The following is a 14,698-nucleotide window of genomic DNA, read 5'->3' as shown; positions in this document are numbered from 1 at the left end:
TTGTAGCAAAATTTTAATTATTCTTCAATGAAATAGCCTGTTTTTGTGCAATGAAAGTTTATTATTTAGTGTGGTTAATCAACAGCTGTAATATCTCTTCTGATAATTCTATTAAAATTGTATGAGAACTAATTAGTTCAAGTGATGACAACTTTGTCAGGACTTTGCAGATTGGTACCCACACTTTTTCTTGATACTTTTGAAATGATGTATGTAGTCCATCTGGGTGGAAAAACTGAACCTGCACATTGTCATTTTCAAGACTAATATCTACCACTTTTATCCACCATCGAGGGTCATACACACAAGCAATATATTTTCCATAAGTGAAAGTGATACAAAACTTCACAAGCGATGGTCTGCATAGTCCTTGGAATCTGAAGTAAAGTAACATCTTACAATGTTTTCTAACACAGGAACATACTTGTGGTAGTTTCTACTACCAACAACTCTTTCACAGCAGTCAAACGGTTTTTTAGAGTTTATGAAATCTTTGCTATCTCTTCTGATTTAATCAAAAAGTTCTTGATGTTTTCAGCTTGTGATTACAAAATGAATACATTTCATCAGCGTTTAGTATCTGACTGTTTAATGGTCTTTGCAGGCTTGCCTGCAATATTGTGATATGGGGCAATATATTGCTCTTGGTCTTCACATTCTTATAGTTCTTTGTTCTGCTGATAAAAAATACTTTTGAAAAGTTAACACGAAGAGACTTTCCAGGAACTAAATTTAAATTTGGAAAATGTGTTCTTTAAGAGCGTGCTCTAATGTTATTTGTCTTTAGTTTTACGTAACTGTTTTTTTTATGAGTTCTCAAAGAGTCACAACAGAACTGTCCATACAGGTGACTCAATTTTGACAAAAACTTTTTTTCATGATATTTACAAACACTAGTGACTGTTTTATGGCACTCTACATTCATATAAATAACTATGGAACATTGTTTTATGTGAAATTACTTGAAAATAATGTAAAAACTTAACATGTTAAAATTTGTAAATAAAATATTAAGTAAAACTTATTTATTTAATAATCACTTCCAAACACAGGACAAAATTTGAGCCACTAGGTAAAGATGTGAACAAGTCACTGACTAATGTCAGACTGACCAATCTGTTACTACAAAGCTAAATGATGCAACAAGCATAAATGAGTATGTTGCAACATGAATTTTCCTGTCAACTGGAAATGACTTCAAGTGCCTGCTATAACATGAACTCTGCAGTTAAATGGTTTAAACAAGTCTATTTCAACTATAGTAATAAGTATAAACATATTAAAGTGCCAAGAAGATAAGAAACCCCCATAAAGCACCTATTTAGTGAGTCAAAATGGTATCACTTTTAACAGGTTTTCATGATTTTTATTAGTACAATACACAAGAATCTTTTTTATTTGCTACAAACATACTATAAGTTGTGCAAATTTGAGATTTTTATCACCAGCCTAATCAGGGTTATTTGAAGCCAAAATTCAACTGGAAATGACTTCAAGTGCCTGCTATAACATGAACTCTGCAGTTAAATGGTTTAAACAAGTCTATTTCAACTATAGTAATAAGTATAAACATATTAAAGTGCCAAGAAGATAAGAAACCCCCATAAAGCACCTATTTAGTGAGTCAAAATGGTACCACTTTTAACAGGTTTTCATGATTTTTATTAGTACAATACACAAGAATCTTTTTTATTTGCTACAAACATACTATAAGTTGTGCAAATTTGAGATTTTTATTACCAGCCTAATCAGGGTTATTTGAAGCCAAAATTTGAATTTTTAAAAACAATTTGTTTTCTAAAATTCGGGTTAAGTTTATCACCATTAATATTATGTATGGTAAAACTACAAACACATACCTACATATAAAAAATAATTCAAACTGTATGCCATCCGTGCTTTTTGAAAAAAATTATTTAAAGTGTAATTTCACTGTTTTTTATGTTCAACATTACTGGTAATTTTCTCATAAAATGAAGGGAGGTAGGTAAATAAACTACTATTTTACCTTGAGAAAATATGATTAATTTGGTTTTTGTTTCATCCTTCCAGGACCAATAGTTTTTTAGTTATGATTTTTTCTGTGAACCCTTAAAATCACAAAAATAGGTGCGCACACTGTAACAAAAATGGCTGCCACAGGTAAACTGCTTAAATAAAAAATTTAAAAAAATAGTTTTGAGGTCCTGAGACATGTAGGAAATAAGTGGGTAAGTTTAAATTTTTTTGAATTGAAGTGACCCAAGGGTGGTTTTTTGACAACCAAATCAAAAAAGTAACCCAAGGGTGGTTGCTTGACAACCACTCTTGGGTCACTTCAAATGGATTGACTCATTAACTACCATGAAGTGCTACACTCCATGTGTACATTTTTTACAAAGCAGACTTCGTTTTTCCATGAAACCTGTCACATTTCATAGATTTCCTTTACTTTTATTTACTTCAAAAGTGAATTTATTTCTAAACGATGAATGCATGTCTTTCATCACTTTGTTTCTACCCAGAGAACAATGTTATCAGTGATTCTGAACTTTTTTATCATTCCTACTTGGATAGTTTTCCTTTACAGATTTTTTATCTCAATTGCTGTGCTGTTTCTTCCATATATGAGTTGAAAGTAGTGGAGATAGGTTACATCCTTGTTTTACTTCTTTCTGAATAAGATGTTATCTTTCTTCATTTTTTCTTATCACTGCTAACTGATTTTCTTTTTCTGTTCTGTTTAACATTATCATGGTTGTAAAATTCTACAAATACTATGTTGTTGACTATTATTCTTAATTTTGCCTTCAAGATTAGTTGGAGGGCAAGAATGGTTTTCCTAACTCATGCTCTTTTTGAAGTTAACCTTCAAAAAGGATGTTCTATTCTTCTGTAAACTACCCTAATGAGTGTCTTTCATGCTCAAGATATTAAACCATTTTTTAAATGAGAGTATTTCTTTAGTTTAAATTTTTCATACTAAGGTATAAATAAGCTTATTCAGTATACTTCTCAGACAACATAGTAATGAAGGTAGTACGTCATCAATTCCTAGTACTTTATTTTTGCTTAGTCTTTCTATTAAATATAAATTTATTAAAGATCTAAGAATAGTTCTATTAAATCAAGATTGTAGTTAAATTTCTCTTCCATTCACTACATATATAGACCAACTTTTTTATTTTACACATATTATTGATTGTGTTTCTAAGGTGTTTCCATACAGTTTACTTGCTTTATCATTTTAAGACTATTTAAATATTCTAAATTAATTTTTCATTTCTAATTTATTTTTTGTCACTTGCATTTTATATCAACTGTTACTTTCTTCCATTCTACCTTAAGTTCAAAAATAAATAATTTTTATCAATAACTGCCCTATGGATTAAGTGCCTATCTGCAAGTGACAGAGCATTTCATTGGGTTGCAAATAGCACCTCTGCAGAAAGCCAAATAGAGTTACAGTGTCTGAGAGGTGTGATATATACTATCCTGCTTTAGTTTTAATTTATCCATTAATTTTCAGTTGAATTTCCTTTTGTACTAGTTTTAGGTCTGTATGAGTCATTTGTTTGCTGTAATGTAAGCTGTGTTACATTATTGGTGTTAATGTAATTTTATTAATAATTGTTGTTTATTTTCTGAAATAATAAGAAAATATAGCCAATGTATTAAATAAATAAAACAGTAATTAAAGATTAAATTTCATTAATTTAGTTACTGCAATAAAAATAAAAATTATTAAATAATTTTTTACAAGACATGTAATCTTAATAAACTATAAAAATGTGATCTCTTACATAACTCTATGCAATCTTGAGTACAGTCTATTATTTACATTCATTAATCATTAATGAATGCATCAGGCAGTAATGAATATTAAGTAAATTCTTAGCCTGTAATAGAAAAAAACACTTAAATGAGAATGGTGTATGAGAATAGCTGATTGCTTTATCTGCCCTTTCTTAAATGTCTGATTCATGCAATCAAATTTGAAAATCATGTTACTTCCTATCGGCAGTATATAAAGATAAAATAGATATTTTTAACAGCTATTAGATGAAATTTTTAGTCTGCATGATTTTTCTTCCTAGAGTTTATCATCTCAAAAACTGCTCTTGTTTTAATTTTTCAGTGGTTATCAGAAAGAAAAAGACGTGCACTTCAAAAGAAAAATGTTGGTATGTATTTATGGTCATATTGTGTATTAAAAAAAAGTAATATATTGTCTGGTGAAAATAATTGTATTTAATTTAATGGGTATTAAATTTTGCAATATGTAAAGTACTGATAGGGTTTAGTGTTATACATATGTGATTCCATGAACACAAAATGGATGGAGCTTCAGAGTACTATTATCAGCTTTTATAAAATATGTCAAAATTATTTTAATTCAGGTTAATGTCACTGATGTACAATAGGATTTTTTTTTTTTTTTTAGAAAAATGGTAGGTTATGGTTGCTCTTTGCAGCAGGATTTTTCATCATTTTGGACTGTACAGTCTTGTCATAAATTGTATAATGTTTTCGTCTTCCTTTAAAATAAAAATTATTGTTTGCACTTTAAAAGGTATATAAACATAATTTGGTTAATATTGGCTATAAAGTGAGAGTCATTTGTAGTTGGTTTATTTGTTAGTTTTTATTATCCTATTTATAAAAAAACGTTTTTTTTTGTGTTGCTTCTAATCTGTTTAATATTTTTGCCATAAAAATATAATGCTATTTAATATCATTAAAATGAAATTAGCCTATCATAATTGTAGAATTGTAATATAAATATATAGGAGTATGGAATTTTACAACTAAATTTAATTTAAAAAAAAAAGTATATACCTTGAGATATAAAAAAATTGCAAGTTTTATTCATAACTCAGAATTTTGTAATGTAAAATGGCGGTTGCTACATGATTGAAGATTTTATAGGTCTTTGTGTATGGATTATGCTTTTAATGATCTTTAAAACAAAGTCAGATTGAGACCTCTTGTTGGGAGGGATCAGCTCTTTCTTGTCGGTTCATAATCTATGAAGGTACCTATTGTTGAGTATATGTTGGACTTTTTGACTACAGTGAGGTAGTGTACAGTCTAGTTGAGTAAAATTAAGGATATGCATGTAAGAATTTTTTCAGTAGATTATAAGTGAACCCATCATAAGATCATGCATTAATCTATCTATCATTAATTAGTGGAAGTCACAAATACAATTATTAGAAAATTTCATAGGTATCTTGAAACCCAAACTACTATAACTGTGATGTGATTGACATGTTACTAAACATAGTGTACTTTAGGAAATTATCTTTCATTTATTCAGTATGAATTCAATTTATTTTTAGAGAAATAAAGAGTAATAGTTCATAATTTCTTCAGGTTATATACATTAACGTCTAAGACATTCCACATTTCTTTTTGATGTAATCATTTTCTTGAAACCAATTAAACCATTGAATTTTGGTCATGTTTATTGATGCATTTTGACCATAAATACTATTGATAATGTTAATATCCTGATATAAATGATTTAAACAGTATACCATTACACACTACTTTCTGTTGCACTTATTGGTGGGCTACCAATACTGATATTTACTGTGCATCAAACTACTGGTGATATTTATTGTGCACCAAAGATTATTAAATGACAATTATAAACCCGTTTTGATGTATTATCCTTTTTTTGTGTTTCTTTCATCACATTTATATTTACACCTATTAGTATTCTTGTTATTTAGTTTGTTATGTATTTTATGTTTAGTGATTATACACTTTGCCTTGTATTTATATTTGCAAATATCCCTTATTTTAAAGCCAGCGGAGGCACCAGTCTCTGTGGCATGAGTGGTAGCATCTCAGCCTTTCATCCGGAGGTCCTGGATTCAAATCCTGGTCAGACATGGCATTTTTCATTCACCATATTTCCATATCCCATGGACAAGCTTATGTGGCGATACTCACAAGCAAAAAAAATAAATAAATAAATAAACTAATTTTGAGTTTGTATAATTTATCATTTGAAATTTTTTACTTTATATTTATTAAAATCTTTATGAAAAAAGTTTTTAAAGGAAGTCTCCAGTTCTACTTTTAAGTTATAATTTTTCCCAATCATTTCCACTTTTTTCCAAATCTCTGAAATTAAAAATTATTTGTTAATAAGTTAAGTCATAAGTTAAAGTTAATTAAGTTTTACTTAAAATTTAAAATCTATATTATTTTCAGTTAATTATTCATGTGGCTTGTTTTCAAATTTATTAATATTGGGAACTGTAAAATTTTATATAATTTCATAATTGTCTTCTTTGTTGAAATCTTATAGTTTAGTTTTTGTTCTTTATTGTACAACCTTACATTATTTTCATCACTTTTGGAGTTATCATTAAACATAAGTAAATAAAATAAGAATGACTAATCATTTTTAATTCATTTACTACACTATACATTTTTTTAGTGTGTGCATGTTCATACATTCTTGTTAAACCACCAAAAATATTATTAGAGAAAAATAAATAATATATTACAAAATCTTTGCCCTGTGCAATTTGTAATAGGATCAAATTTGCATACAATTTTATTTAAAGATTGATGTCAGTTTTTGAAATTGTCGTGCTCTTATGTCAACTAAGCGGAAACAAGTTTTACATAAAAAATCTTGAACATATTAGAGCTTTTTACAATCACAAATGATATTTTTATGGAGAGAATCTTGTGGTAATTAGTAACTTAACAAAGTTTGATGTTACTCATATTTTTCTTCACTTTTAGATGAATCAGAATACTTAAACTGGTTTCGTAATGGATTCAAATAAAACTGTCTATTTTTGTAAATTCTTATTCTCTCTATAACAGATCCCAGTTTTACTGTAAATAATTATAAACAAAATAAGTTTTTTCTTATTAACTAAAATAATTTTAATTGACTAGTATAGCATAACCTTACTAAATCGATTAACTATTGTATGTTCAGAAATCAATATGTTTTTATTGTTAATTTAATGAAATAATTATGTGGTAAATGGGCTCTTTAACAATTGCTTTTATTTGTCACACAAGTTTTGAAATGGAGATATGATGGGATTATAGATAGCTATTCTTTAGTAGTACACCATTTATGAAGTGTGGTTTTTTATACACTTTCAACTAGATTGGACTGTAGAAAGTAAAAATATGTTATTAGCGTGGTGAAGATATTTTAAAGATTAAATTCTACTCACACTATATGCTTAATAATAATGGTATAATAATTATTCTGAAGATTTTACTCCAGTAATTTTTCAAAAATACTTTGAATAGCAGCAAGAATAGATTGTACTGTTGCCAAGAGCACTGTAAGTAATGTGTGCTAGATGTGAGATTGGTTTTATTTTTATCAGTTTCATTATAAACAACTTTGTGGTGTAGGATTGTATAAGAAATTAATCATAGATTCTTTATGCCAATTCTGTGTTATGTTTTATCCTTGCTAGTTTAGTTTTATAATTTTGAATTGTATGGTTTAATGATGTCCATCTCCTTCTGCTGTCTTTCCTTCACTTTTTTTCTACTCATAGATAATAGAGTTTATTAATTTAGAAGAAGTTTTCCTTGTTCAGTAGGAATAATACAGAAAATTTTCGTTGTTCTATAGACCTTATTTTCATCAACTTGTTTTAGTGCAAACAATTGATCAAACCAAGATTATTTCATTTTGTAGTTTAATCTTCTCTACCCTTACTCTTTATTTCTTTTCCAAAAATGTTTTTCATTATTAATATGCTTCTTGACTTTTCTAATAAGCCCTTTTTTATGAGAATTAACATACAGTTTCTTGACACTTCCTGACGTTGAAAGACTAAGATTCAAGTTATGTCTTCTCGCTTTATTTTTTATAAACTGGTTTCTAACTGTTCCAAATGAATGATCCAACAATATTTGAGCAAGAAATATTATATTGTAAGTGCTGTTTCTTTTCAGTTTTTTATTTAGATTTTATTTACTCTTATTTTTTTGTAGACATTCGGAGAAGGATAGAATTAATTCAAGATTTTGAAATGCCTGGATTGAGCACAAATGTAAAAATTACAAAAAATGGTCAGTATGTGATTGCAACAGGGGTTTATAAACCTAGAGTAAGGTGTTATGATGTAGAAAATCTTTCCATGAAATTTGAACGATGTTTTGACTCCGAGGTAGTTGCATTTCAACCTATTTCAGATGATTATACGAAGGTGAGTAAAGGATCAATCATAAAATATTTTTTAAATAATTGTATCATCTAATCTGTAACTATATTATTTGCTGAGTGATGAGTAGTCATAAAAAAGATATTATTTTAACTGTAAGGTTGTTAAAAGTTAAATTTAATGACTCTTTATAAGTGTTTATAATTGGATGTAGTAACTGATTGTTAAGGAAGAATTAAGAAATTATTTTGTAAAGATTTTAGGGAAACAAAATATATGATCCTAATAGAACTTTTTACAATAAATTAAAATATGCAAATATATTTTCTCCACTATTTTTTTTTTGTGATACGTAGGTAAACTTTGACAGAAATGTAAGTTTACATGCATGCAGTTCACTTTTCTATTTGCCTAAACAGTGGTAGTGTTTTCATTTTTTTTGTTTGGCATCTGCAACATCCCACTTTAGCTTTCAAAAGTAACCCACAAGCATTTTTGCTGGTACCTGTTTTCCATGATTTAGAATTGCTAATGGAAGTATTTCTCAAGCTCATCGCTGATGACGTTGAGATTGTCTAGAAAGAAATCAAGGTTTAAATCCAAGAAATTTATTTTTAGGAACATATTTCACTCCATATGTTTCTATGACTATTATAACTCACTGTAATGTCACAGTAGTTGGCAGATTTATGATTCCTAAAATGTGTTTTCAAATAATAAAATTGTTGTAAAATGTCAAATAATGAAATTCAGCACCATTGTTATTCATTACCTAATAAAGGTTTTGAAAAGCCCTTATTTTATATGAAATGGAGGTAGAAAAATCATTTCCAAGTTAATGGGTGGGGATGTACAATATTTATCCATCCAAGTCGAAGTGCTTCATGCTTTCCCATTTATTGTCCTATTCGCACAAAAAGCAACAAATTTAATATAGCCAAGCTGCAAACCCATTAATAACACATACTGGACAAACAAACATACATTCTATATATAAAGATAATTTTTTTTAAATTAATATTCTTCCAATCTTTGATTATTTATTTGTAAATGACATCTGTCCTATTGATATTTGTTATACATTATTTTCTTTTTGTAAAAGTTTTTTCACCTTCTATCATCTGTTTAATTCACTCTTTGAGTATTTTCTTTGAATTACTTAACACTAATGCCAAGGGATAACAGAAGTAATGTAAACACATTTTTATCTAAATTTAAATGTGTTTTAGATTCATATTAGTAATTGGTTTTGTCTGCTGGTGAGTAAGTAATAATTTAATAGTAAAGATAATTAACAACCAACATTTTTTAAACTAGAAAAAAGTTTTAAAGAATATTATTTTAAAATAAATGATTTTATTTTATGGGTCTTATCCATAAAATTAAAAAATTTCTTATAAAAAATTAAAATTTTAATTTATATTTATATGCTTTAATGTAGAAGAATATATTTATGCTTTAATATATCTTTGTTATTGGGTATTCAAAGTCTTATTCATTTGTAATGAATGAGATATTTAGAGAATCAAAAAATTTATTAAGATTTGTGGTGATATTAAAGATTAGAAGTTTAGTAAGAAAGCAGACATGATCAAGCCATACAGAATCATGTCTTAAGATGGGAGTTTAACTGGTAATATGAAAACATTTTAGCAGCTGCTGATGATTGTATAATGTATATGAAGGAGATTAATTTTTTCATGCTTTTTGCCAAAAAGTATAGAATTTCAACCACTGTGATGGACTGGTAATGCCTTTGCCTTTCATCTCCAAGGATGTAGATTCTAATCCTATCAGGCTTGCACTTTTAACACCTCACCAAATTCATTGATGATCATAGATCACTGTGGTATGATGGGTTTAATTATCTGTAGCAACCTTTAAAAGGACTAATTAATTACATTGACCTACAATTTTTTTTGTGTTGCATCAATACAATATATTTTTAACTCATTTTACTGCAGTTAATTAAAAAATAATTGGAAAAAAGCTATAACGTATAGTTTTTATGAGTATTATTGTACATGTCATGAAAAATGGCAAACTATTAATTGTAACATTTTTTTTATTAAGAATATTTTTTATTTATCATAAAATTAAATTTTATTCAATTACTAAAGCATGTGTTGGACTATATAAAAAGAAAATAATGTTAACAATCCTAAATATTATAATATTTTACTTTTATGGGAATCAAATTTTTCTTTACAAACCAATGCAGTCCCCATCATTTGGATTTCAGTGCCTTTTGCATTTAATATTTATGTTTCTAATTTCCTGCTGGAGTAGCCCTCCTTATTTATTGCTAAGTTGCTAAGATTTCCTGGGGAAAAAATCATTATGCAAATGTATTTTTAGCTATGCTGGACATCTATAGCTTGATAGGACTTAAGATGTATAGGACTATAGACTTCTTGTATTAGGGTTTTATAATTCCTTTTTTTTTTTGTTGCCTAAAAATACTTTTACCACCTTCATGAATGATTTCCATGCTGTTAATTCCTTTGAGTTGAGTTTTCCTTCATAAGTAGGGTTCAAATCACCTTTCTGATATAAGGCCCAGTAAATAAACTCTCTTTAAGTTTGGCTTCACTTAGTTGTGGAAAAAGTCTCTTAAATATTTGAAGCCTTTATTTACTTCTTTATTCATGGCTTTTACAACATTTTTCATCAATCCTAACTTGATTTGAAGGGAGAAAAATTCTTCTTCCTGCTTCACATCTAGTTAGATTCTCTCTTTGGGTACCGTGTGTTTTTATAAAATGCTGTTGTGCTCCTTCATAATCAATCTCCTTCAATTCCTCTCAAACATGCCAATTAAACTGTCTGTATTTAATTGCAAAGAGAAGAGTTATTTAATTGCACTGTTACCAAGAGTTTCTTTCACTAATTATGATGAGCAACTGGAATACATAGCTTCTTGTTTAATTGTAGAAAAACTTGATTAATTGTAGGCTATATTAGATGAATTGATAAAAAAATTTTCTGTTGGTTTATGATCTATTCCTAGTTAATTCAATCCATTGAAGTTAGAACATGTACAAAAAAAACTCTGAATTCTATAAAACAGTGAGAAAGCAGAATTTCCTTTCTAAAGAATGCAATGGTTGATCCATCTGCCAACAGATTCTACGCTTGCATTCTAGGGCTAAATTCAGCTTCCTGTTTTGATAGGCTCAGGGGTCACTTATAAAATCATTTAAATTTTCATTGATAAGATGCACAGGGGGGTTCATGAGATATCTGACAACTATTATCAAATTTGTCACCAAATTCTAGAATGTTAATATCATCTGATTTCAATGGCAGAGTTGGAATTAGTAAGCCTTCTCCATGAGGTTCAATTATGGTAGGTGAAGGCAATAAATCGTATGGTAACATAAAAGTGTGGCATTTTGGTACCTTTCTTAATGGTCAATATTTAAATTACTAGCAAAATGAATAATAAAAATGATAATTTGGTTTGTGTTCTGATATATTATTGATCAGTCTTATTAGTTTCCTTTTATGTTTGTTTTATTAAAGGAAAAATATTAGAATTAAAAACAGAAAATAAAAAAAAAATCTTACCACATTGTTAATAAGTAATCTTATAACCAACTGAAGCTGGCCAAAAGAGCAACTGGAAACATGATAAAGTAAGTTTAAAAAACTGTATTATTAAACTTGTTTTATTTGTTATTTAAGAAGTTTATACTTTGCCCAAGATGTTTCAATTTTAAGGACTTTTTTTACGAAACTCATGGCTTCAGTGTTAATTTGTCCATGTTGACAAGATAAAAGTAACTGGGGAAAAAGCCATTGGTTAGGTATTATTTTTGTCTCTTCTTAACAAAGTGTAATATGCAAACTCACTATGATTGATGTTAATAGTTAATTTGATTGGTAAAAAATATATACGTTACATTTTTATCATTAAAGAGCATTATTTAAGTACTTTTTTTAATTTCAGTTAGTTTTTCTGCAGTCAGATAGGTACATTGAGTTTCATGCTGCTGGTGGTCGATATTATCGTCTTAGGATCCCAAAATTTGGACATGATCTTCAATATCATTATGCTACTTGTGACCTATATCTTGTTGGAGCTAGGTGAAGTATTTTTTTTATTACTAGGTTATGACAACATTTAAATGTACTTACAGTAAATAAGTTTTTTATTGAAAATAAAGCAATGTTGTAATTTTCATTATTGTTTTTTATGTTGTTAATGAGATTGGTTTTTATAACAAACTTAATATATGTACAAAACTTGTGTGTGTTTTGAAAGTATTGATTGGTAAGGTATGATTAATACTTCCATTTGACTGCAGTTCAATAGCAAAGTTTTATTCTTGCTTGTGTAATTCACCTTAACCCAATGTACTCAAAAAAAAAAGAAGGTTTTAGACAATTTCTATATTCAAAAGATAAATTTGATTATGTTGTTCAATATTCTGTTTTTGAATATTGAAATTACAGCTTGATCAAAGGTAAATCGATACCCATATTTAATTGCACAAGCTTATTTGACTAAAACAGTTGCATTACCTTTTTTCTCCTTCAGTATATTGTTTTTAATATTTATTTTTTGTTCGTAATTTAAATATAATGTATGTTGTGATTTGGAATCTTGTATTATATTGTGGTGATTGATCTTCATGTCTGTTAAGTAACTGCTAAACTAAAGATAGATAGATAATAATTGCTATTATTAGACATCAGTAAGTATGCAATTATGAAATTTAAAAATATAAATTGTTTTTAATTAATGTAGTGCCAATACCACATAATCAGTAACAATAGTTGAAATTCAGTTTTAATGCAATAATGTTGGCATTTATTATTGGGTGGAACCATAGCAGTCAGTGTCACTTATATTTATTAAACTTGTTTAATTTATTTTCCCTTTAAGACAAAATGTATATATATATATATATATATTTTTTTTTAAAGGAAAGTTGAAAAGTTTTTCTGCAGCATTCAAGGTTTTTTTGTAATTTGTCAAAAAATTATGTCGTCCATGCCACTTCCATTCATGGTTATTGTTGATACTTGTATACTCTATAGATATATTAAATGATACAGATCTTGCTCTTACAAAAAAAGAAGATAATCATTTGGGGAGCAATGGCAAATTAAATTGATTATAGAAACTGAAACAAGTAGAAAAAATACAAAATTTCAAAAGTTAAATTGCCTTATAATTCTAATTCTGACTGAATGTCAAAAGAATTGGAAAGAGGATAAATAGTTGCCAAGGAATGGGAAATAATAATTATTACCAGAATATAATAGTCAAAGCAAAACTAAATCTATAATATTTAATTTTGCTTCGACTATCAATAAGACCCAAAGTCAATTATTTGGGGCTGGAGGGATGAATTTGTTTATGCAATGTAATGTGTATTTTTGGTCCCAAGTAGTAACTGGAAAAACCTTTTCATATTTATTCCATCAAACAAAAAAATGGTCGTTTTAAGGGTATATAAAAGCATAACAGTGGGATATGGTATAAAATTTGCTTTTTGTCTTAAGTTTTTAAAAATTAATTTACATCCTTTTACAACATGTATATTTTTATGCTACTAACAATTACATTTTATGTCTTTGTATAAATAAAACCCCCTGTTAAATATTATATAATTTAAGTCTGATAAGACAACCCACATCCAAAATGGTTGTAAGATGGATAAACAAAAGTAGTATAATAAAACTAGCATTTCCCATCGTGGCTTCGCTCATAAAATACATAATCAGAATTGCAAAAATAAATTACCATCACAATGTTACCAAATCTCATAAAGGTGGATTCAGTAGCAGTAGCATAAAACGACAAAAATAAAACAAATTGTGTTTTTACCCCTTAGAATATTAAAATTCAAAAACCCTGAAAAACCCTGTTTTTAGGTATTTATCTGAAGAGTATTTGGAAGCTGAAATTGAGTGAATATCTCAGTTAAATTATTCATTCATTGTTCAAAATATTTTTTTACCTTTCTTCACTCCTTTCAAGGACGAATTTCAAAAAATCTAAAAATTGGTTTTTACATATTCACATTAAGATTACACACATCAAAAATCAAGTTGATATCTTCGTTTGTTAAAAAGAGATTTAAAAAAAATGTAAAATTTAATGTTACCCTGTTTTAACCATTTATACTCAGAATTTCAAAAAATCCTTTCTTAGTGTGCACTTAAACCTAAAGAACGTGTATACACAAATTTTCATCATTTTATCATCAGTAGTTTTCTCTGAACATTGATTATCAGTAAGCTAGGACATGTTGTTTTATATATATATAGATATTACGCTAAAGATCTATTGCTTTCATTTAGTTTTACAAATATATTGAAAAAAAATTATGTTTTATGTTAATAGCATGGACAGAGACCATTTTTATGGTATCAGATAAAAGTATTTTTGTAGCTATAATTTAATGGGTGAATATTGCCAAAATGTAAAGTAATCGCAAGTAAATAAATTTAAAAATAATAATCTGTATGATAAGTAAATATCAATTACTAGAAACTACATGAAGTGTATTAGAAAGTTGTGCAGAAAATAAAAAATCTGA

The 14,698-nt window shown here is 27.7% G+C and overlaps 2 protein-coding genes across 2 annotated transcripts in view; one reads left to right on the top strand and one right to left on the bottom strand.

The window, feature by feature from the left end:
- l(2)34Fd (nucleolar protein 10 lethal (2) 34Fd) overlaps nucleotides 1-14,698 on the top strand; it is a 36,665-nt gene that overhangs the window by 1,777 nt on the left and 20,190 nt on the right. Inside the window, exons 2-4 of the mRNA XM_075358567.1 lie at nucleotides 4,118-4,163; nucleotides 7,975-8,189; nucleotides 12,097-12,233. Of these exons, the coding sequence (XP_075214682.1) occupies nucleotides 4,118-4,163; nucleotides 7,975-8,189; nucleotides 12,097-12,233 (398 nt within the window). The remainder of the gene's footprint in view (nucleotides 1-4,117; nucleotides 4,164-7,974; nucleotides 8,190-12,096; nucleotides 12,234-14,698) is intronic.
- Nucleotides 6,096-14,698, bottom strand: part of Pex6 (peroxisomal biogenesis factor 6) — a 62,349-nt gene continuing 53,746 nt past the window's right edge. Inside the window, exon 13 of the mRNA XM_075358565.1 lies at nucleotides 6,096-6,114. The gene's annotated coding sequence lies outside the window, so the exon portion shown is untranslated. The remainder of the gene's footprint in view (nucleotides 6,115-14,698) is intronic.

This window comes from Lycorma delicatula, chromosome 2 (genome assembly GCF_047948215.1).
Source record: "Lycorma delicatula isolate Av1 chromosome 2, ASM4794821v1, whole genome shotgun sequence".
Classification (NCBI taxonomy): Eukaryota; Metazoa; Arthropoda; class Insecta; order Hemiptera; family Fulgoridae; genus Lycorma; species Lycorma delicatula.
This window is presented reverse-complemented; position numbering and strand designations above follow the sequence as displayed.